Here is a 24,778-nt window from a genome sequence, read left to right as displayed (position 1 = left end):
TTTCACATCAATGCCATTCAACTGAGATATGAAAAAGTTAGCAAGCATGGTTCTGTAGTGATCTCCACTGACCGTAACATTTTGGCCGGCATCGTCTTTAAAAATATATGGGCCAATGATTTCACTCATAAAGCACACCAAACAGTGACTTTTAATGGATGTAAGAACGTCTCAACAAAGGCTTCTGAATTTTCTCCACTCCGAGTTCAGCAATTCTGCTCATTGACATAGCCATTTAACCAAAAATGTGCCTCATCGGCGAACAAAATTTTGCGTTGAAAAAAAGGATCAAGCTGAATATTGTGTTCGGACCATTCACCGAACCAACGACGCTCATAATGGTCATTCAGTCTACTCATGGTGAAATGGCAGTGGTAAAAATCTCTCGAAAGTAAAAGTGATAATATATATTTTTATATTTTTTCAAAGGTTTATTTACCTGTACCATATTTGTGTATTATATATTGATTTAAAATTTAAATGCTGAATTTTTTATCCAAGGGATATCAAGATATATGAAAGATGCTTAAAAACATCATCTTCTTAAGCCGTCTTTCCACTGCTGGATGTAGGCCTCCTCTAAACTCTCTCAGACATCTACATAAACATACTTATAAAACCGTATTTGGCAGTATCCCAAATACGATGTAAATGACAAGGATATCCGGTAATCTTTGTGTTACTTCTGAATGTGACTAGAATATTTAGTATTTAACATAAATGTAATAAAATTATTTACAGAGAAATTAAGCTCAATGATAAAGCTATAAAACTAACATTTCTACACAAAAACCGTGAAGATAAGTATAAATGTGTCAGTTAATGATATACGTCGTGTTAAAAGCACTAAAAAATATATTTATGTTTTTTTTCATACCCAATTAAATCAAATATAATATATGCTAAGTGAGTTTCCTCGAATTGATCAATTATTGTTACTTAAACGGCTTTAGATCTTCTGTCAAACAACAGAAGCGATTTCTTTACAAAAAAAATGAGAAAATTGAAAGTACAATCATAGATTAAAGACGATTGACATAAAAAGCGTTGAGTTAATTAACTTTTTTTCTTTATGTTCATAATATAATCTTTAATAATAACGCTTTTTATAAATATTGAAAAAATCAACACAAAGAAGAAAAAAGCTGTATTACTTGGAGATATACTAAGGAATAAATGATTCCACCTTCTTCAAGTAATTAGGATACCAAAGATTGGTGGTTCCAGGAGCACAGGAGTTAAAAAAACGTAGTTAAATAGTTAATTTACAAGAATAGATAGCGTTGAAGATCTTTTTTATATATATACGAGTATATTTATTTATTAAACTTCTTGCACAAAAAAATATACATTATTTTTGTCTTATTGAAAAGGAGCAAAATCTTCGAATCGAACAAAACAAAGTGTCAAAGTTTTTATTCACAACATTTTGGGTGTGTCTAAATACTTGTTCACAAGTTTAGGTTTCTCCACTTTGGAGCTATTTTCACATTTAAATTACGTTCCAAAAAATTTAGTTGCGTGGTTGTCAGTCATGGGTAAAATAGTTAATTTTATACGTTTACCAGCTATGACAGCCTAGGTCCTAACCCCTATTAATACCCAGACTTCCCAAGGTTTTTACCTTATACAGCTGTTTGCACATTAGTGGGCAGATAGTTTTTTTGTATATGTATAACAACATAAAAAAATATAAAATATAATCAGTATGAATAATGAAATATTGTAAAACCGTAAAACCGGTGCAGATGAGGAAAACAAGTGAATAGGATCAAGTGAGGAGTTGACAAGGGACTAGATACAAGGACCTGTATGCACAGCTTACAACAAACTTCCAGTTATGAAAAGGCCCTATAAAAAGAAATAAATGGGACAAATATACATATATGTATACGAGTGTGTATATCACAATTTATATTGTGCAATATGTTTTGACTTTTATACGATATCATTATGGACGCTCACGTTTTCACACGTGCCTTAATCTTCTCCCTCATAACGTGATAAAACTGAATAATTCTTAGTTTTCTTGCATGTGACACTGTGTCCATTAGATATGAAATAAGTAAGCAACTCTCAGTTAATCTTCTCGGGGTTCGACTGCACTGTCAACTGTCAATTCAGCCAACACGCTTGAGTAAGTGTTAGATTGCCATCTTTAATATAAAGTACCATTAATGTTTTAATTTCTCACTTCCTAAGAATTGTTGTAATGACGAACCGACGCGGACATCGTACATTATATTATACAAAACAATAATGAAACTCATATATGGTTTGCTTCAATATAATTCTAGTAATAAAAACAGTGACATATATGCAAGACAAAGGACTGAAATGAAAATAAAAATATCACAGGCGATTATTTACTCAATGTTAATCTTTACCAATATACTACATTACTTCCTATGAGAGAAAGAGATCAACTTATACAAATGTTACGCTTTTAAAAGTTGTGTAAATACCTCTGTATGATATTTATGTTTTAAATATCACACACTTACATTAATTTCTGTCAAATGTCAATCTTTATCTTCTATTTCAATCACTCTGTTCGGACGTTAGCACCAGTGGCTTGTGCTTCATAAATCACATATACAGCGTCTACCCAACTTCAATATAAAAATATTTAAGTTTTAAAAACTTTAATTTAAAAAATAAAACTGATGTAGTTAGGTCATTTTGTGAGGAAGGTCAAAAAGGAAGTACTAATTATTGTATCATAAAGCAAAGCCGAAGATAAATGTAGAATAAGAAGAATACCATCTTAGCTTAAAACTACTTAAAGCTACAGTGATTCTACTGTAGCACTAAGTCACTGTTTACAGCGCCTATAAATCAAAAATGATGATTCCCAAACTTTTACGTCTCATAGCGCAATAAGAAAGAAAAAAGAGCTTTATTTATCAGCACTGAATCAATTATAGGTCATTTTATATTATTTTATTTGTCACTATTTCTATCTTTATAATCTTTCTAGATTCTCAAAGATATAAAAAGGGGAGTGAATACTGAGAATAAAGTGAATGGTGCACTGAAAACCGTTTTAGCAAATAAAAGCCTAACAGTGAAAACTAATCTGGCAGTCCTGGTACAAACTCTTCTTTATTTAGTATTATGAAATTGAAATATTTTTGTGTATAGGAAAAACACAAATAATTCTCTTTTTAAAAAAAGAAATAATGTTTTACCATTCACATTTTACATTATTTGTTTTTTTTTTTAACACTATTTTGTGACGAAATAACTGCCCATACCTTGGCAAAAAAATGAACTGTAGAACCAATTACCGACGTCTATAACCTTCATGTAATTATTATTTAAAATTCATTGTAATTGTCTAGGAGTGCCATAAACCATAATTTATAAATGTTTTTGATTATATCTGTAAGGATCGTAGTATATGTTTATTGACATTTCAAACTAGGTTTCTCAATATGCCATCCAATAGATATAAATGCTGTTAACCTACGCATTAATATTTTCCGATTCCCTCTCAGGCTAGTCAAGGATTTTTTAGTATCTAAATTATTTTATTCATTGAAAGTCCATTTTAAGATTCCGCGTTCACTCCCTTGGACTGAATTGCGATTTGAAATGATCATATTTAAAAAGAGTGGTAAGCAAATACAAGATAATTTTAATTGTTATTATTATTAGTTTAAAAACAACTCACAAAGGTAAAATATCGTAAAGGTTTTAAAGAGCTTTATTTTGTAGCATTTATTTATTTGTGAATAAATAGCTAATGGCTTAAATAAATTTTTATTTAAATGAAAAATTCATTGTCTTCTAAAGTTGTCGTTTGATTTATTTACAATTTAAGACATGAGCTATGGACTCTTTAGTTCAGGAAATATCAGACAATAAAATTTAAAGTTACCGTTAATCAGTTTTTCTGTATTTGTTTTATTTCTAAACACAAATAAATTGAGTAACGTTGATCAAAAGAACAAAGTTTTTTAAATGTAACGATAAAATGACGCATCATAATATTTTCTATTACTTTGTCTGACTAACTTAAGGAATAACCTGCAAAGCCTCCGTTTTTGAGGCTTGTCTGCATGCAGGATAGTAAGGCTAGGGAAAGTAAATGTATAAAATATATAACACCCAGACCAATTGGAAATATATATTTCATGAATTCATTTTGCTATAAACGGGAATCGAACTTTCGATGCCTGTTTCTCAGTTGAGCGTCCACCCTCTACAGTTTTTGTCATTATTTATTACATTATTTGTAATTTCTTAATACATTTATGATTAAAAACTGAAGATTTGTATGTAGTTCAATTTTAACCCTTTATGAAGGTAACTTTAAAATAACTTTGTAGTGATATTTTATTGTACTAACATTTCTTATTTGATGACGTATTTTTTAATTAATAAATTAATCCACGACAATAAACCAAACGCTCACGTGTGTTATAGCGTGCGAGTTCGCCGCACTATCAACATAACAAGGTTTTTCGTGACGGGTGATTTAGGCGTGCGATAAAAACTGTTACAAGCAGCTTATTACGACTAGTTTAAAAACATCCGCTTATCATAAAGCACCTCACCGTGCGGCAAAAATAATTAATAACTAATTCATCCATTTGGTGCAGTGAAAATGCGTGCAATAACAGTGTACTTTTTATGTTTATTTGTGTTATTTGTTTGCGGAGACAATGATTATCCCCAAGATGGTGATCTCTCGGAGTTCCTAGTCCCGCCGAAGCCTAATCAAGTGTCAGAGTACGACACAAACAAACTTATCGAAGTGAAAAAGGATGTAGGCAAAAAGCATAAATATTATAAGCCTGTCAAAGCTCCCTCGAAGGACTACGAATGGGTGGAAGGAACTCATTTTAAACAGAATGAAATTGACTGTTTTTTGGATGAAGGCGTTTGCGACCAAAAACTGGGACAAATTAAAAGTAATAAGAAAATTAGTATTTTTTATAAACCCTTGAAATAATATATTATAATTTTTATATATGAGATGCTCTTTGCTAAATAATTTTCCAACTGGCCATTTTTGTAACTATCGTTTTTTATAACCATTGGTTTAAACGTCATGATTTAAGATTTTGAAAGGTTTGTAGAGTCATTTGGTTATCAAGACCAAAAACTGGGACAAATTAAAAGTAGTAAGCATATACTTTTGTAAGTAATTTTTGATATACCCTTAAAATAATACATTTTAATTTTCATGTATGCGATGCTCTTTCATAAATAATTTTCCATAAATGCTGTAAGTAAGTGTTGCTGTAATTATCTTTTTCTGTAAATATTGGTTTTAACGTGGTGATTTGAGATCTCAAAACGTTTGTAAAGTCATAATTCGTGTACAAAACAAACTTATTAAATACTCGTATATTTATAATGATTACGATAAAAAATAGTAATTTGCATATTTAGCATTCTAACGCTAATTCATATGTTAGAAACTTTGTGCTATGTTTTTTTATATTTAAAACAAAAAGTGTTTTTAGGGAATATTTTTTTTATATCATAAATAGTCCCACCACTATGCTACTTAATGGTGCACAGAACATCAAATCGGATCGACGTGGAGTCAATTTGATAGTAAATTACATGTTCGCAGTACGATCAGTCTTGTACTCCAGACTCCTGAATCTAGGAAAATAAAAAAAAATATGGGAAACGAATAACGTAACTGAAGGAAAATTAAAGTGAATGACGTTATTGATATGTGGGAAAATAAAACGATAAAGATGTTGTAGACAATGAAAAAATAGAAAAACAGCAATAGCTTGGACACTCGTACGAATACAATCTTGAGGAAAGAAATGTGTACAATTTTCGTTAGGAATATTTTAATATATTTAATTAGTGAAAAAAATCCTTTCACATGAAGACGAGCCTTAAAACAAAGGCTTTGCGGTTTATTAATTTGTAAAAAAATTGTCCAAATAACGCATTATTGTTATAAGATTAAGTGAAACAAATTAATCAATTAAAATGAAAATTTGATTTAAAAATTTAGTAGATTTAAGTTTTGTACTGACATTTCTTGGTGGAACTGCATTTTATATAATAAAATAACAACTATGTATTTTTTTCCACATTAATTTTATTTGACCAGCAATAAGGTTTCGTCGTTACCGACATTACCACCAGTTGGATGATATCGGTTACGACGAAACCCGGTTGCTGGTCAAATAAAATTAATGTGGAAAAAAATGCAGAGTTATTATTTTATTCCATCAATATATGACTAAAAAATGCGATTATGGTGATTTGATGTAACCATTGATTTTGTTTTAGAAACCATCGTGAGTGCACTGACAGACAGATGTCAATATTGCAGTCCTTCCGAAAAGCTGTTGGCCGGAAATGCAGTATCCGTTATGATGTTCCGGCAACCGGAAGTGTGGAAACGCTTTTTGGTCAAACATGACAAGGAAAACATTTTTATTAAGCAGCATCAATAAACTATTACCTCAATAATTGTAATAAAAATTAATGTGTAAATATTTATTAAGAAATTTAGAGTATATTTTGTGTTCGCAGTTGTTATTTTTTGTTATTTATATTATTTATGTATATGCAAACTCGTAGCGTTAAAATTTTAAATAAATTTTTCCTTATGTAAAACAATGTTTGGTTTTCTTCAATGATAATTTGATTTTTTATTATCACATTTTCGTAGTCAGAATCTCGAGCTCCTATCCTGTCTTTAATATTAATATTAATTATTTTTTAACAATTTGATCCTACTTATCTTTCTAAAACAGTGATTATAGAAAGTAAAACATTTGTTTTAAAATGCCATAATTAGGCGAAACAATTGTCACAATGTTAATTTTTATGTATTTTTTTAATAAAATACAATTTAATGGACTCAAAAAATCTTTGTTTGATTTAAAAAAATAATACATGAATTAAAATAGAGTTCTACAAATTAAACGCCAAATCAATAAATAACTACAAAATATTTTATTATATCACCACTCAAATATATCTTTTTGACCCACAATCGCCTGAGAGATTGCATTTCGACTGCATTCAGTCTACTTTCATCCTTCGTTTGCCAATGTTTAACGACTTTGGTATTTGAAAACGGTTGTTGACTAATATTACCAGTAAAATAACCTAATGATAATTAATTATTAAATTTATTATTTATTAAATTTAAAATTAAGTTTATCTACACTGTACAATTGACGCATTATCTTTTGACTTATAAATTTAGGCAAGGTGCTATACCAAATTTAAGAAATATTCACAAAAAAATATTTAGTGTGATAAAAACTGTGGTTATTTTCATATACTGCTAGCAAATACTTAGCTATAACATATGGTAAGTTCTATTTCTGAAGTATGCTGCATAGAAAATTATGTTACCCTGTCGAAAGTATCGGTAAATTTAACATGGTTTTTTTAAAGGCCACATTACCTTCCTGTGAATGTGTAAAAGAAACATGTTTAAAAATACTTAGTTTCGTTTCGTTTAATATGTACCGTATATCCGAATGAATGTTTAAACTAATGAATTACTTAAGCTTAAATATCTTACTGTAAAGTTTATTTTCATTTACCTTGAGATATGCATTACTGTCACATTCTGTCAATTAATTGGCTGGAAATACAATATTTAACATTAAAATCCCGTAAAATTTTAGTGAATTATGTTAAACTTAAGATAATGTGACGATGATATCTTTAATATATGTTAAAATGTCACCTTGTTATAGATATACCGTGTTTCGTAATAGGTGACCTCGCGGATACGCGCGGAGGTTACAAATAGACCAAGCATAAATACTCCATTCAATTCATACCAGCAATCTAATCATTTGAATAATTTCTTTATGTATAAATTATTTATGACAAAAAAAAAATATTGTTAATTTATATTTTAATTGATAATTCAATTCATGTTACTTTTATCCGCATCTAATAGTGCATAAGGCACTGCATCAAATTGATGCAATGTATTTTTTTTTCATTTATCATTATAAATGCGGGTGATCAGTCCTACGCTTCGGGTACCAGTCCAAAGTAACATTTCATAACTGTGAGAGTAAAAAATACTTATCTTTTTGAACTCCCTAGAATCCCGGGACCTCAATCACGGTAACCAAATTTGCTAACCACTGCACCATAGAGGCGGACAACATAAATATCGAAATATGAATATATCTAGGTTGGGGTATTAACAGAGCTTACGGCGAGTGTTTTTGCCTAGAATTTTCACTCATGAATTACATGAAATTATAGTAACATTAAACACAAAGAGTACATCCACTCACGAGTAGGCATAGGCTATGAAACTTAAAAAATTGAAGCCTGAGTAGGGTCATGATAAGCGGTGTTGCATAAGCCGTAGCTAGATTTCAGAGTCACTTGGACGTTAGGCAATTCAAATAATTCAACAGAGCTTACGACCTCTCATTCGCTGGTTTAAGTGATTACTTTACATATTGCGTACTATACACGATTTGACCAGTGATTTGACATACCTTATTAGTCAGATTTTTAAAAATGAGATTTTTTTCCATAAATTTAAATAAACATTTTATAAACATCTTTCGAGTTTTACTAATTCTGTTGTCAATGTTATGTAGTTGTAATAAATGTAACACAGTTTATTTCGTTATCATATTGATTGATTAAATGTTAATTTTGTATTCGTAATACTAAAGATACCTATTAATTCATTGTCAGACTGCACTATTGTGTTGAAACAAGTGTAACATAATAATCTATTGTATATTTTTTCTCAAATAGGTTTTATTCTCTTAAGGTCCTCACTAATAGGGTCAAATTTGATCATATCATAAATAACTTCAATATGTACGTTGAATTTAAAAAGGATAAATATTAAGGACGCTTTCATAACGCTGGATAGTATGCAGTGTGTTAAGGGGTATTCGCCATAATACAATTCAGTAAGCGACCGGCTATGCGAGGAGCCAGACGTGTCTCCAATAAAGCTTAAGTTAACTAAAATACAAAACATGTTGATAACATAAATGCTTTCCGTGAATGCACTTTCGGCATAATTTTAATTATATATTAACACAATTCTATTATATTTCATATATTTATTTATAATATATATATATATATATATATATATATATATATATAAATACTTCAAAGCGGCCGGGTCAGGAGTCATAATAGTCGTAATGAATGTAGAAGAGGCAAAGAATGTTTGGAAAGACAGAGTGGTGTGGCGTTCGATATATATATGTTTATATATATATATATATATATATATATATATATATATATATATATATATATATATATATATATATATATATATATATATATATTGTATTTATTTCCAAAAAAAATGTTAATTTTTCATAGTCCTGGATATTGACATGATGCCCAAAATACGCATTTATTTGAACTACCTTGTATGTTCCGTTAGTACAACCGTGGACCAGTGCGGGTTTGCAACCTTAAGTTCCCTGACCATTGTCTCTTTTCTCATCCCTGTTCCTCCTCCATATCCTATACCAAAAACTTCTTAACATACGTCATCTGTACCATACAAAATGTAATCTACTTCAAAAACTATGATTCTTGAGCGCAGGAATGCTCACCCTGACTCTAGTAATAAATACATACTCCGAGATACATAATGATGATGTCGAACGAGGTTGGAATAAAGGAATGAAAAATAGTGTTTAAAAATAATTTTTGTGTTTTATTTATTTTATAAAATTTATAAAATGAATCACAAAGTACCATCAAAAACATTTAAAAATGATCGCACCTAATGGCATCTGTTAAATATAACAGCAACTTTCACGATACTTAACATTGCTCATGCCGGACGGCGTGCTTCTTGACGCTGCTGTCACTTGGCATTTTCAATATTTTTATTGCATAGTTGTTTCATGCTTTAATATTTTCATTACAACACAATTATTTTGATATTAAGCATATTAAAATTGTGTGCTCAGACTGAGCCACAGAAACGCTTGGCCAGGTACAGATAGTTTATATTAAAACTCAAATAAAAGTTTTTGGTGAATAGGACCACATACCAAAGCATCTGAAAAGGTGTTCAATTTAAACATTTTAATTTGTTTTATTTATAAATTTTATGGTAAGTTACATCATGATCACGTGATTTGTGTAATAAAAAATCAAACAAACAGCAATCTTGGTGTCAGTATGAAGGAGTGTAGAAAATTTGAAAATTATTTGTTAAAAAGGGACCTCTATGTCATATCTTTGAAACTATTTAGAAATATTATAACAAATTCAAAGTTCACAATAGTAGGTGGAAAAAATATTCATTAAGAAATAATTTTATTCAAAACTTAATTCACAAGATGGCGCTATAAAACAAAGCACTAAGTCAACACTTGATTTTTACGAAAAAATATACACAGCACTTAAAAAATACAAGCACAGAGTAATGTTTTTTTAACAGAAAATATCATGACATTATCATCTGAAGATATAAGACGATATTTTTTTATAAAGATGTAGTTAATGTAAAGATGTAGACTTGATAGTCCCAAAATAAAAATCAAATGTGTTAAATCCAGTGTGATTTTTTTTCATGAAATAAACGTGAATCATGAAACGTCTACCATGTTGGAGGTTTCTACTTTGATTCTTTGGGGGGTGAAAATAAATATGAAAATAATATATTCATATAATATATTCATCATGTTATGGTGCTAATAAAACCCAAGACCTTCAAATGATAAACGACGAAATAAAGATAGCATCCATTTGGTGTTGTGCACTATTGGGTACAATAACGGTTGGCAGTAATAAAAGTACAATACATTTATATACATATTTTTAAGCATTAATTTTTCAGGAATTTGAGAAATCTTAGAGGGTGAGAGGATCATGAGAGTCTTAGCTTATTTTTTTTAAAGGTACACTAATAACGATTTTTTATGCTGAGTAATAATACGACATATTAAGTATTGTGTTACAAAACAATATTTTTACTTTAACCGAAACAAAACAGTTTTTGCAAACAATATATTAAATAACAATATTGCCTAAGGTCTGAGCACTGCTCACTGCCTGTGCATCTCTATAAGATAAAGTGCGTTTCATCACCATATTGCGAATGTGGACAAGATATAGGGGATGCAAACCATACATTATTTCAGTGTCCGCTGACAATAGAGAAGGAGAACTTTCTAAATAGCTTAACACGGGCAGGAATCCAACTCCCCACCCAAGTATCCACCCTGCTTTTTGAACCTAATTCTAGAATTGCGAGCATAATTTCTAAAATGATTAAGCATTGAAAATATGAAATTTCGTATTAATTGTTATTATTATTTTCTATTATTTTTTTTGTCAATGAAAATTATACTTGACACTGGCAGAAACACTCTTTCATTGGGTGTTTCTGCCAATAATTTAAAAAAAAAACAATATTCGGAGATTTTACAGCTGCTGAAAAAAATATTTCAAGTATTAGTACTAAATCCTTATTTTTTGTTGAATTGTTTATTACAGAATGGATTTATATTATCCACTGACACTTCGTGATGGAATTGCATTTTTAATTTATTATTAGATTTAAACCAATATTTTTAGCTTTTCCACTTTTTTATTTGACCAGCGACCGGGTTTCGTCGTTACCGACAGTTACCGACATCATCAGACGTTACCAGTCTGATGATGTCGGTAACGACGAAACCCGGTCGCTGGTCAAATAAAAAAGTGGAAAAGCTAAAAATATTGGTTTTAATCTAATAATAAATTATTACAGAATGATCAATGAAGCCTTAATGTAAATCCATTGAATTGGTTACAAATTTTAATTATTTAAACAATTTTGTAACTGAGGGTTAAATGATCGATACTGTTAATGGTGTAAATTAAAATACTTTGGCACTCATACACAGTCAATAGATTAATTTAGATAGTAAACTTAAAGTTTACATGAACTTTATATTAGATAGAAAGTCGACATTATTAGTTCTCTGAGATCATTGCTACTATATGTACATTCCCACGGAAAAACATGGCGTTTCACGTATTATACAGAACTGCAACATGACTTTACATGTAATGTGTTAAATAATAATTAACAAGTCGATTCAATTAACAATCGAATTTAATTACAACTCATGAATTGTCTTTTTAACATTGGGTGTGTTGCGTTTTTAGAGTTCAGCTTTGAATGGAATGTTTACTTTGGTTTTAACCCAAATGTACAACAAAGGTAGTATAAAAAGTGTTTCCCACATTAAATATACTACGAGTGTATAATTTTCAATAGTTTTTTTTTTAAATGGTGATGAAATATTAACAATCGACTTTAATAACCTACTGTCAACCAAAACTTAACATTTATAATTTTACTATTTTTATCTGATTTATAAATCTTTACACGTGTGGCGAAAAAAGAAAAATTAAGTTTTTGGTATATGATTTTTAAGATTTTTAAGGTGTCAATATTAGGCCTCATACTTTGGAATTTTCCCTCGGATACGTGGTAATGAATTTTTAAGTATATATAATACCATAGAACGGGGCTACTTGAACTTTGATGTGTTACTTGAGCCCAGTACAAAAAAATATTTAGATCGTGGTATCGATCGAAGTATCGTGACAATAAGTGTCACCTGTCAGGGAAACAATGAATCATGTCGATACGTTCATTATTGTAGACCAAATACAGATTTAAATACTTTTTGTACTGGGCTCAAGTAACACATCATAGTTCAAGTAGCCCCGTTCTAAGGTACATTTAATGTTTATGTGTATATATATATATATATATATATATATATATATATATATATATATATATATATATATATATATATATATATATATATATATATATATATATATATATATATATATATATATATATATATATATATATATATATATATATATATATATAGAGGTTTCTGTAAACCTCAAATTTTCTGATTTTGAAAGATTAAAAAAAGTTGTTATAAGTATATCAGTGACTAAAATTAGCTAAGAATGCTGTTAAAACATAAAAGTACGAATATTATGTTGGGCAAAATTAAAGGCAACGTTTTGTAGTAAAGATCGTTATATGTATGGTGTATAATTTCGCCATATATTGAAAATCTATCATCCTGTATTGATTTATGCTACCATGTTTCAACAATTCTCTTAGTTTTAATGTCAAGGCAATTAAGTAACACAATCGTGTTATATTACGTTGCATTGCAAATTCGATATGATCAGGTTTACTACGCTTTCCAACTGCCTGCATTTCAAATGCAAGTTTTCAATTACCGACTGCAATCGCTTTATTTTTAAGATCCTAAATAAAAAAATATGTATTTTCAAATAAGTTAAAATCTACAACATTTTGAGTGTGTCCAAATACTTATTCACAAATCTGGATTATCTCCAATTATAGGAAATGGCCAGACTTCCATATTCTTCTTCATCTTTGATGAAATATTAAAAAATAATAAAGGGTCCGCCAAATAACTTTTTTTTTTTAAAACAGGGCGCAAAACATCGAGTGTAGCTTCGGCTGTGTGGCACGTAGCGCCGTCCTGTTGAAACCAAATGTTGCCAATATTCTCCTCTTCAATTTTTGTGAACAAAAATCCGTTCAACATGGCCCGATAACGATCGCCATTGACTGTAACGGCCACTCCTTGCTCATTTTCAAAGAAAAATGGCCCAATTATGCCTCTGGACCAAAATCCGCACCAAACAGTGACTCGTTTTGGGTGTACCGGCTTTTCAATGTATGCGTGCGGGTTTTCTGTGCCCCAAATACGACAATTTTGCTTGTTTACATACCCGCCAAGATCAAAATGAGCTTCATCCGAAAAGATGATTTTTTTGGCAAAATCGGCATCTTCTGTAAGTCGATCGCAGGCCCACTCAGCGAAGCGAAAACGCATTGGATGGTCAGTTGGCTTCAACTCCTGAACCAATTGGACTTTGTTTGGCGTCATACCAAGGTCTTTATGCAAAATTCGTCTCAATGATGTCTCCGAAATGTTCAATTGTTGAGAACGACGGTGAATTGATGTTGATGGCGCTTCACGCACACTTTCTGCCACAACATCGATATTCTCGGGTGTACGCACTGTTTTTGGCTTTTCACGCTTTGGTTTATCGATGAGGATGCCAGTTTCTTTCACTTTTTTCACAAGATAACGAACATACGGAGCTGACGGTGCTTCTCTTCTTCCAAAAACCGTACGCAATTTTCGCACACATTCTGCAACATTACCATGATTTTCAAAGTAATGTCGCAATATTTCCCAGCGTTGTTCAAGCGTATACACAACCATATTCGCTTAGCGGAAGGATAAAACTAATTATCTGTCAAATCAGACATGAGCTAAGTGTTACCATTCACGAAATAAGCACTAGTTAAAAAAAAAAACTTTAGATGGCGGACCCTATATGATGTTATTATTTTATTTGAATTTTAAAATAAATGAAACTTTTTTCTAAATAAATTCAACATTCATCAAAAGAATCAATATCCATTTTCGCGAAATCACTTTTCCAACATGGAGTTTAGTTTTTTTTTATTTTATTAAAATTAAACACTTGAATATACCACTTTATCGAGTTTTATTTTTATTTACGACTAGTTTCGAAAACGACAGATGTTTTCATCTTCTGGTACAAATTAAAACATAATTCAATTTGTACCAGAAGATGAAAACATCCATTGTTTTCGAAACTAGTCGTTAATAAAAATAAAACTCGATAAAGTGATATATTCAAGTGTTTAATTTTAATAAAATAATCATGTCATTCCACAAAGTTAATGCCGAATCAATATTTATTTTTTTTATTTCTAAAGCAAAATAATATAATAAATATTTGTAAAGCAAAATTATATGTACAGCAAAATAACAAATAAAACCCTTTCTTACCCTCTATATTCTACTTTTATACAGTATAATTATATTCCATAGTAAATTAACTGTCAAAATATAATATTTGATGTGATTTTCTTTATCACAATTTCTTTTCATTTCGTGATATTTGAATACTATTTTTACGGTAATAGTAATGTGGCAATAAATTTGCGTCTTTCAATGAACCTTATTTGATATCTGAAAAATATAATATATCCAATAGTGATGCGCACAAAAAGGTTAACATTTAAGAAATTGTATTTAAGAGAGAAAAAACTGTTTTACATCAAATTTTCTTAGAAAAGCCTATTGAAATAAAAACTTCAAAATAAGACTGTAAATTATATCACACAATGTATATTTTGCAAAAAACATTAATTACTTTTGGCAGGATGAATAAAATTTATATAAATCACCAAAATTGTTAAATGTGGTAGAATGTTTAAAAAGATTCCTTTTTATTGTAAATTATTTCACTACATACACAAATCCTATAATGTGTGCATACAATAATAATAATAAAAACAACAGTGATGTATCGCCAAAAAAAACTTTTAACCTAGTAGATAATATTTCCTGTAAGTAAATTGATTTCTTTTTAAATAAGCACAGTGAATATACTTACTTTTAAAATTACTAAGTGTGCCAATATACTCGTATGTCGTGTTTTTTAAATAATAAAATGTGAAGAAAAAAATAATTTGTGGTTATAGCAAGATAGTTGTTATCTCCGTATAACCTAAACTAACCTTATTACCTAACCTTACCTAACAACCTTATTTAACCTAACAACCAAAATCGAACATTTATTTTTTCATTGATTGATTCGGCAGTCACTTTGTGGTAAAATCTATCCATTTTAATTCATGTTTTACATAGTAAATACTAGTTTTACTTAGTATTTACCATATATATTTATTGATTTGGCGTTTAATTTGTAGAACTCCATTTTAATTTATGTATTAATTTTAAATCAAACACAGATTTTTTGAGTCTACTTAGTTGTATTTTATTAACAAAAACACATAAAAAATTATATTGCGACAATTGTTTCGCCTTGTTAGGGCATTATCAAACGAATGTCTTTACTAAGTAAAACATTAATTAAAATCGAACATTTATGGCAAAGTTCGAATATATGTAACTTTATAATACTAAAACTATTTATTTTTAACATAATCCATAACGTAACGAAAAACCCCAAACGCGTTATTAATCTATTTTTGGTTTAGGTACAGCATGAATGAAAAATTTTTAGAGAGTCAAACGAGTATATGTGTATATAAACTTTTTGTGAATGTCTCAATAACTCTTTTTATGAAAAATATTTATTTTACAGCACTCATAGCATGGTTATATGAAAAAATCTTAATCCAATCAATTTTTTCTCAGGAAAGTATCATTATTATTGTAAAAAATAATAAAAGACATTCTATCACCGTAATGTTAAAATAAATAAGTTTTTTTTTTATCACGAAATAAGCATTTTTTTCAATGGGAAAAGAGCATCGCAATTAATATGCCTTGATAGTATCCTAAATATGTATGTTGGCCTCATGACACCATCGTTTCCAGTTATTATTGCGCTTTTAAACATTTTTTAGGTTAGTAGGTACCATAATTTATAAATTTAAATTATTTTGTATAATGATGTCATGTTTAAAAAAACGAATTCAAAAGTATGCAAGAAACATCACAAAGCAATACTGAACTTGAAATAATTATACGTTACTCTTAACAAATTACATAAAAATATCCGTAGGTACTATGCAAATTTGTATAATATTAATATTTTTACATTTTGTGTATTGAAGTATTAAATCGACAAAAATGTTTAAATATAGCTATTTGAAAATACAGGGTGTTACACGAAATATTCTGAAGACAAAAAAAATTAGATCGCAGGGTTCATACCTTCTTACATACAGTGTAGTCTGCATTATTGGCGACATGAGTTGTCAGCGGTGTATGTAGAGCGTAATGGTGAAAATGAGCCTTCTATTACATAATCCAATTGGTAAAGAGAAAAGACGTATACTGGTGACGTGTTTTTTTTGTAAACAAAATCCCCATTAAGTAATCAATTAATAACTGCACCTGAACATGTTGTTGACATCATTATGTAACTTAGTGATCATAATCTATCACTGCGTTCTTCTCAGGATATTACACATTTCACCCTTCGTCATAGCACATCATTCTTCAGTGTTTCCTTTTCTCTCCAAGCCAGACTAAGGAACGAATACCTCTTAATGTAAAAAATGAGCCTTCTCTGATGACTTTCAAGAAACGCCGCAATAATTAATATCTTTCCTTGAAACCCTATGTCCCATGTCCATCATATAATTCTTCCTTAGATTCCTCTATCTCACCCCCTTCAACTCTTTATCTGGTTCTTAATCCATTACCGTCCTTGTTTTCATTTAATTACAGTTTCAATAACATATCATTTTGTATTTATTTTTTTCCTTCATAATTGCGCATAGTTGTAATTTGGTGTAATATTTTTCGTTAACACGTATGAAAAAGCTTTACTTTTCCCTCTGATTTCGAGCAGTAGAATAGGGTTGAAACTTTGACAATTATTGTCATATATTGCTTCTCAGTAATAAGCCATTCAATGTTCATATGCATATTCCGTATAAGAAGTTTAAAAAATAATATATATATTTATATATATATATATATATATATATATATATATATATATATATATATATATATATATATATATATATATATATATTTCAAACAGCCATATATTATTATTTTCATAACATATTTTAGATAATTATAATATTTTGTTACATACTGTATAATACACACAATAATTGATGTCAGTTAGAAACGAGTAATTACATCCTATTAACTTTTTAGCAAATTCTTTTAGATATAACGTGGGATATTCTTTTACTTAAAAACATAATCGTGTTTATCCTAAGCTATTATTGCACGAAAAAAATGTAAATAACATACATTTATTATTAAAATTACGTCTTTATTCTTCTGGTGTAAATATCGTAATTATATTATACGTACCATACGTACGTCCCATGTAATATTGACATAAACTAATTTAAATGTTGAAAAATTCTACTTATTTATGTATGCGACAAGTTTTAAATTAATATACAATTGCAAAGGTCAATTTTTCTATTTAAAACTCAACAATGATTTTTCAAAAACTTAATACGAGCTACGAAGGAAGCCGCACAGTAAAACTCCGATTTTTCAAAAATTACTCATTGACAATTTTCTAAAAAAACAAAGTAACGTCTAATTTATTTTGAAAAACCAATAAGATTTGTGAAACGTCCTTTTTGATCTTTAAGTCGTCCAATTTGGTTTCAAAAACGTCAAATTTTAAGAGAAAAACCTGTATGAAATTGGGTACCTATAATGTAATCCTTCTCCACCTGTCATCACTTATATTTTATCGATATGACATGATTGTTATTGATAATAATTTATATCAACCATAAACATTATTTTTCAAACTCGTATATATAAGTACTTATGTCATGTGATTGAAATTACCAATAATGTGTTGTAAAAATTGCTTAATGATTCGTTAATACCGCGAGGTCGCAAAAAAAGTGCCAATGAATCGCTATTATGAAAGCGAGTTACGGAATTGTCCGTGGGTCTTTGCACTGTGTCTTTCTTTTAGTAAATGGCTAGACATTTATCATCAAGCACTTTACTAAGCAGAATCCCGAGATCTTTTCCTTTACACATTTGCCATTACTAATTCTTTTCATTATTTCACATAAATATGTATAGATTACATCATAGTTAAACGACATCCCTCCCCCCGTATTGAATTTAAGCTGAATTTACAAATCCATAGATAAAGGGCAATGTGTAAAAGCGAACATATGAAAAAATTATAAAAACAAGAGTAACAATCTAATTTGGGGGAAATAACGTATATATAAAAAGCGATTTTTTTATACAAAATCAATAAGCAGGTTAGAGTAATTATATCAAAATAAATTCTCTTTACGAACATTTACAAAATTTATGTTAGTAGCTTATTTTAATAGTTTTATTATTCCGTATTTTAAATCATTCATTAGTTTCTTGTTCTAACAAAAAAAAACTTTTAAAAAAATCATTTTGAAGAGTTTTTTTCTCTTACTTTTTCTTTGTGGGTTACAATCTTTGTGATGATTGGTTTGCTTCCTTCATGGTCAGTCTCCACCCGGCTCTATCCTCCGCTCATCTCATGAACTTAGCGTTCCCGCTACAACGCATGTCGGAGATAATTTGGTCTATGTAGGTCAAGCAGGGTCGTTCTCTGTAGTTTGTGCCTTCGCACATACCTTCCGCAATCGTAAGAAGCAGAGGACCATTTTACCTCCGGAATATTTGACTTAAGAACTGTCCATGCTTGTTTTCAATTTTTTTAAATGGATACTTACACGATTTATTATTTCGCGAAGTTGATACGCAGATACATATGTCAGGTGAAACTTAAATGTAATTTTGTAGATCGGCTAAATACATCATGTCAAAAAAAAAATACTGATTTTCGGAAGAATAAAATATTGCGAAGTCATTTCGAAGACAGAAAATTTTGCATTTTTTGCGAACCGTAATACGCATGTAATCTTTCAATCGAATATTAAATCTAGTAAAAACTCAAATACTTCTTATATATTTTGACTAAATTATATAGCTCCTTACACGAGCTAAGAATTTACTTGAATGCATCTTCTCACGAAGATAATCATTCTGAAAATAAATCACTTTATCGAATACATCATTTATATTGATCCATAACATTTAAATTTGAAAATAATAACGATTACATTTTTGACCTCGGTTTGATTCGTGCATAACAATTTTACATTACATTTGTTTAGCACGTCTCTCCTAAATATGCACCTAAATAATTTTTCAAGGCTGGACCATCTTTAGAGGCATTAAAATATACTCTCACTTTGTAAAACACACGTGTATGATTTTGAGGTGAGATTAATGTGTAACTGGTGCGTTTTCGATTACCCGATTTGGATCATTTTGTCTTCTTTTGACAAGAGAAATATTGGTGTTTATTGTTACTATTTCTGTGAGCCAAAGCGGCTCATTTTTCCAAAAAGGTATCAAATTGTGGTAGAATGGGTTTGAACCGAGAAACTCTGAGTCACAGATAGATTTAGGATCTTAATGTGGAATTTATTTCATTAAAAATGTGATAAGTTAAAGATATAACTGTTATGCGTGAAAAGAAAAGAAGGAATTGTAGAGAGAAAAATAATAATTTAAGCAATGTTTATGGCACTCGGATTTGCATACAAAAACTTGTACAAGCTTGTGAATGCTTTGCATAAATCTCTTGATGAGAAATAAGCTTAAAGGTAGCAATATTATTGATTTGATATTTACCATTTTCAATGGTTTGATAATAGACCTTGATTTTTTTTTTTTTCGAGGAAGCAATTAAAATGCAATTACAGAAAAACAATTTTCGAAACTGAAATATTTCAAATCAGTAGTATAAGTTAAAATTTCTTATTTTAATTATATTATTCATTGTGCCAAAAATATAAAAGTAATGTGACGATATTAGCTTGAGTGCGTAGAGTGCGGTGATTAGCAAGTTTGGGTGTATTGATCAAATTACTGGCAAAAGCAAAATCCTTCCATTGGGAAAAATGTAGAATAAGTTTAAAAATTTGTCATTACAGAATTGTTAGATTTTTTTTGCTAGTGGAAAACCACCAGAATATTTAACAAAAATAACATAATATAATAAAATTTAAAAAATAACATTCCAATTACAGGTTTTCACTTAAGTTATCTAAAAATAAAAAATAAAATAAACTGTCATATACATAAAAGTATAACTATATAATAAACTTACATAACGTGTTTTTATAAATTAATAGAAATTTTCTTTATCAACTTGTCAAATAGACATCAACAATATTTCTCTTAAACGTATTTAAAGAAACATTATTTCATTAAGCATTACATTGCACATATCGCAGGCTCGATTTAAAAATGAGTTTTGGTAGGACTTGGTGGGCATTTTAAAGATTTTAAATAATTTTTTATTTCTGATCTGTGCTCCCGGGACTCTAAAATAGATGAACCTAGAGAATGTAAATTATAATATTACACATATACAAACATTATTAAGGGAAATATGTTGATGGCGGAATGCGTTTTATGTGTAATATAATCAAATAAAAATTGCAAAATTGAAAATGATTTGCTATAATTTATTTAATTCTTGTCATACAATTGATATGATTGGTGTATTATTAATTGCTGGTTTATTGATTGGAAGCAATATATTCTGACAACAAAAAAAGGATGTGTGAAAGCCTAAGGTTTGTACCTTTAGGTAGGTAGTGCTTGTGTAAATTCAACACGCTTTTTTTAAATAACAGTAAGAATATTTCAATTTATACTACCTTAAACTGTACCCTAAAATAAATATTTTAAAATACTTATCACTTTACTTTTATGTTTTAAATCACGCTCAAGATGCAACATCAACAACTGTAACAATTTGCAATAAATAATTTTGTTAAAAAATAAAATAATAATAATAATAAATAAATCCAAAAACAGGAATTAAAAATAAAAAATACTACAAACCTTAAGCAACAAAAAGATTGTCAATGTTTACGTAACTAAAAATTATCATCATTCGCCTTTAATGAAAATCGTAAACGGAAATCGATTTATTCCCTCCGTAAGCCATCAATTGGTCACATCAATGAGCATCATAATACAAACATTGTCAATTAAATTTGGTGTGTTATTAAAGCGTTTAAAGTAATTTAATGCGTTTTTAGGACGCATTAAATTATAATTTAATGATATGTTTGTTTTATATTAGTAAATGTTGCTAAATGGTTTTGGCGAAATTCCATAAATGTTAACCATTTACGTAAATAACATTTAGTAGGTTAAATTTCTCTTCTATTTCAATAGGATACACGTCGCTTTAAATTAATCAGCCTAATAAATCGTCAAAATAACATTCTTGTTTGTGATGTGTTTTCTAATGAATGAATTTCGCTTTTAACACGTGCTACTGTCTACACAAATACAGGTTAATGCTGTTAAAAACGTAAACATCAACATGGATACATTCTTCCGTCGTTGTTTATGCCGCTTCCGTTCGAGTAAAATGCAACAGTTTTCAATGTTTTTATACTCAGTTGTGTTACAACCGGTGATAAGGCCAGCCGCGCGGTTAGTCTCGCTAGTAGCTTTTGGCGGGAGATAAACGTCAAACAGATTGCCGCGAAAATCAAAATTGGAACCGCTTCTTTAAAATTAAATATTTTTCTGTGGATTTCAAGAGAATAAACAGTGTTGCTATTTCTCCATTTAAATGGTAATTAATTTTGTGATGAAAACGGTTTAAATGGTAGTAAGTACCTAATAAGTTAAATATTTCGTTTTATATTTTCTTATTCTTCTGGCATTTTTCGTCGATGTGTATAAGGAACTGCGTAACATTTATTTTGTTTTAACTTCACTCGTAATTTGATTTGACAGAAATCTGAAACTTGATGATTATTCAAATATTTGATTGATGAAAAGCATTATTCAGTATTGTACAGTTTTAAAACAGATTATTGTGAGGTTAAACTATGAAAAACTGACATAGCAAGCCCGATTCAAAATAAAAATAGAAATTTCTATTTCAGTAGGTATGGGTGTTGTGATGTTAATTTAAAACATTTACTTCCACGTGAAGACAATTCTGGAACATAGTGGCTTCGAGGGTTTTTCCATTCAAAATATATTAATTCGCAAATACCCATATATAAATGTATCTTTTTCGGATTTATTCGTAGATTCTTAACATATAAAATTTTAATGATTCTGTATCTTTTTTTTCTTACTTTATATTTATCTTATTATAACTTCATTATAAAACGGATGGTCTCGAAGCAAACAGATTCGTCCTGAACACTAAAAAATACTAAAAACCATTTATTTTACAATAGCTAAAGTAAGTATAAGATAGCTGTCAGGAATTAAATTAAATCGGGGTTAAATTATTTATCTAAAAAAATTCGTTTAAAAAAATTCTTATTGATCACCCCTTATTCCTTATAACCGTCAATAACCATCAAAACTTTTTTTTAATAGCTACTGAAGTTCAAATCCAAGACCTAGCAACTGACAAATATTGAATTTTGTTGTAAAGAGATCGTATCAAACATTAGTTAGTTTTGTTGAAGAAGCTGTTTGCTCCGAAATCAGTCGACATTTAAATTAAGTTACAATAAAACACGGTGATTTTTATCAAAACCATTTTGTATGCTACAAATATAAAAATCGTTTAACCTTGCTTTCTTGGTTACATACTTCCTCGGATATAATACTGTCAATGCAGCCCGCCATATTAACGCTGCACTCGGGCGACAAACTGATAAAAAATCGTAGAATGTGACAAACCAAAAATGGGTAGTTTAATGAACCGTTGCGATATACTTCGTTGCTATTAATTAACTATTCAGATAATACTGTTTACGTTTTGTCCGAGACAGATATGTTATATTGAACATAACCGGTTTAGAGGTCAAAAAACACAGATTAAAATTCGAGCAATTACCCACCTACCTTGGGTCCTAAGTGAACGTTCTCAAAAAACGTGACAATATAATTTATGCATGCAAGTGCGATCGACGCCATTTGAAAACGATTGTGACCATAGATATATTTTGTAACAAAACAGTGCCTACCTTCTATTTTGAAGCATTCGTCACTATAAAAAATCATTTTCATTAGACATCTTAAAGGAATTGAAATTATTAAAATATAATATGTATGATTCTACGTTCAACATCTCCTAAAAAACCCTATTGCTTGATCCCAATAGTATCTCTAAAATAAAGTTTTATAGTAAAAACATAAATTCAAAATTAACAAAACTAATTTATGATTTTACTTAGTTTTGTGACAGCTGTTTCACCTTGTGATGGGATTGTCAAATTGGCTCAACATTTTTTTTAAACAGACGAATGTTCTTTTATTTTCATATTTTTGAATCTGGCAATTCTATGTAAATCTATCACATAATGTATGGATTTTTCAACATTGACACACTTTGAATATCTGTAAATATATATATATATATATATATATATATATATATATATATATATATATATATATATATATATATATATATATATATATATATATGTGTCGTCAAAGTTTGCTTAGATATCTAGTAATAGAAATAGTACGTATGCAAATGTTTACATGGAAAAATTTCACTATGTAGTAAAGAAAGGAAAATGACTTTCACAGTATAATCTTATCATATAATATAACTAACATCACAAGACTAAAAACCAACTGCACTGCTCCAGTATTCAAACCTCAGTCCTTTTTTTTAAGATCACTGGAATAATACATAATTTTATTAATCCACATTTATTCTGGTCTAGTTATAAGTTTACTCATAAATCATTAAAATATGGGGTTTACTCCAATAATATTGCTAATTATAAGTTCATCAGAGCTTATTGTTGACACCTTTCCTAAACATTTAAAACGGTTACATCAATTTCATTAATTGATTCGGCAGTCACTTTGTGGTAATCCATGTTTAATTTTAGTTTTACTTGGTAAATACCACTACCAAGTGATATTTACCAAGTAAAAATGATTAAATCAAATTAACCAGTGAGGAAGAAATAAAAAAAAAGCATTTTATGTGCGTTCATAACAGACAATATTTTATTTGTGATCAAATAATGTTTGATATCTTTCATTTTTGACCTTGGACCACATAATGTCAGGTAATTCATTGTAAATTGATAAAATACGGTTACATTTCCAATATTCATGTTTATAATATATACAGGTAGTAATATATTGATGTAATAATATATTGATATTTATTAATATAACAATATTGATGATGCAATTAGCTTCACAAATTCAGCAACAAA

At 29.1% G+C, this 24,778-nt stretch overlaps 3 protein-coding genes across 4 annotated transcripts in view; 2 read left to right on the top strand and 1 right to left on the bottom strand.

Moving 5' to 3' along the window:
- Positions 1 to 24,778, bottom strand: part of LOC148301718 (allergen Tha p 1-like) — a 128,279-nt gene that overhangs the window by 37,446 nt on the left and 66,055 nt on the right. The gene's annotated exons all lie outside the window — the stretch shown is intronic.
- On the top strand, positions 4,514 to 7,013 carry LOC148301723 (allergen Tha p 1-like). The gene is made up of 2 exons (XM_088272821.1): positions 4,514 to 4,919; positions 6,274 to 7,013. The coding sequence occupies exons 1-2, from the start codon at positions 4,613 to 4,615 to the stop codon at positions 6,438 to 6,440; spliced, it is 474 nt and encodes a 157-aa protein (XP_088128947.1). The 5' UTR covers positions 4,514 to 4,612; the 3' UTR covers positions 6,441 to 7,013.
- The window catches only part of LOC148301722 (uncharacterized), a 46,970-nt gene continuing 44,208 nt past the window's right edge, over positions 22,017 to 24,778 (top strand). Inside the window, exon 1 of one of the 2 annotated variants that reach the window (XM_088272818.1) lies at positions 22,017 to 22,200. The gene's annotated coding sequence lies outside the window, so the exon portion shown is untranslated. Of the gene's footprint in view, positions 22,237 to 24,778 lie in introns of both variants that reach the window. The other variant, XM_088272817.1, reaches the window with a different exon arrangement.

The sequence above is a fragment of the Brachycentrus maculatus genome, unplaced genomic scaffold (genome assembly GCF_059751285.1).
Source record: "Brachycentrus maculatus isolate JH-2025_06_01 unplaced genomic scaffold, ASM5975128v1 h1tg000527l, whole genome shotgun sequence".
Classification (NCBI taxonomy): Eukaryota; Metazoa; Arthropoda; class Insecta; order Trichoptera; family Brachycentridae; genus Brachycentrus; species Brachycentrus maculatus.
This window is presented reverse-complemented; position numbering and strand designations above follow the sequence as displayed.

What these genes read in the sequence shown, in the direction of transcription:
- LOC148301723 (XM_088272821.1), top strand. Translation starts at nt 4,613, where the DNA reads ATGCGTGCAATAACAGTGTACTTTTTATGTTTATTTGTGTTATTTGTT. An exon ending in AAAACTGGGACAAATTAAAA is followed by an intron (nt 4,920 to 6,273) that starts GTAATAAGAAAA and finishes ATTTTGTTTTAG; the next exon opens with AAACCATCGTGAGTGCACTG.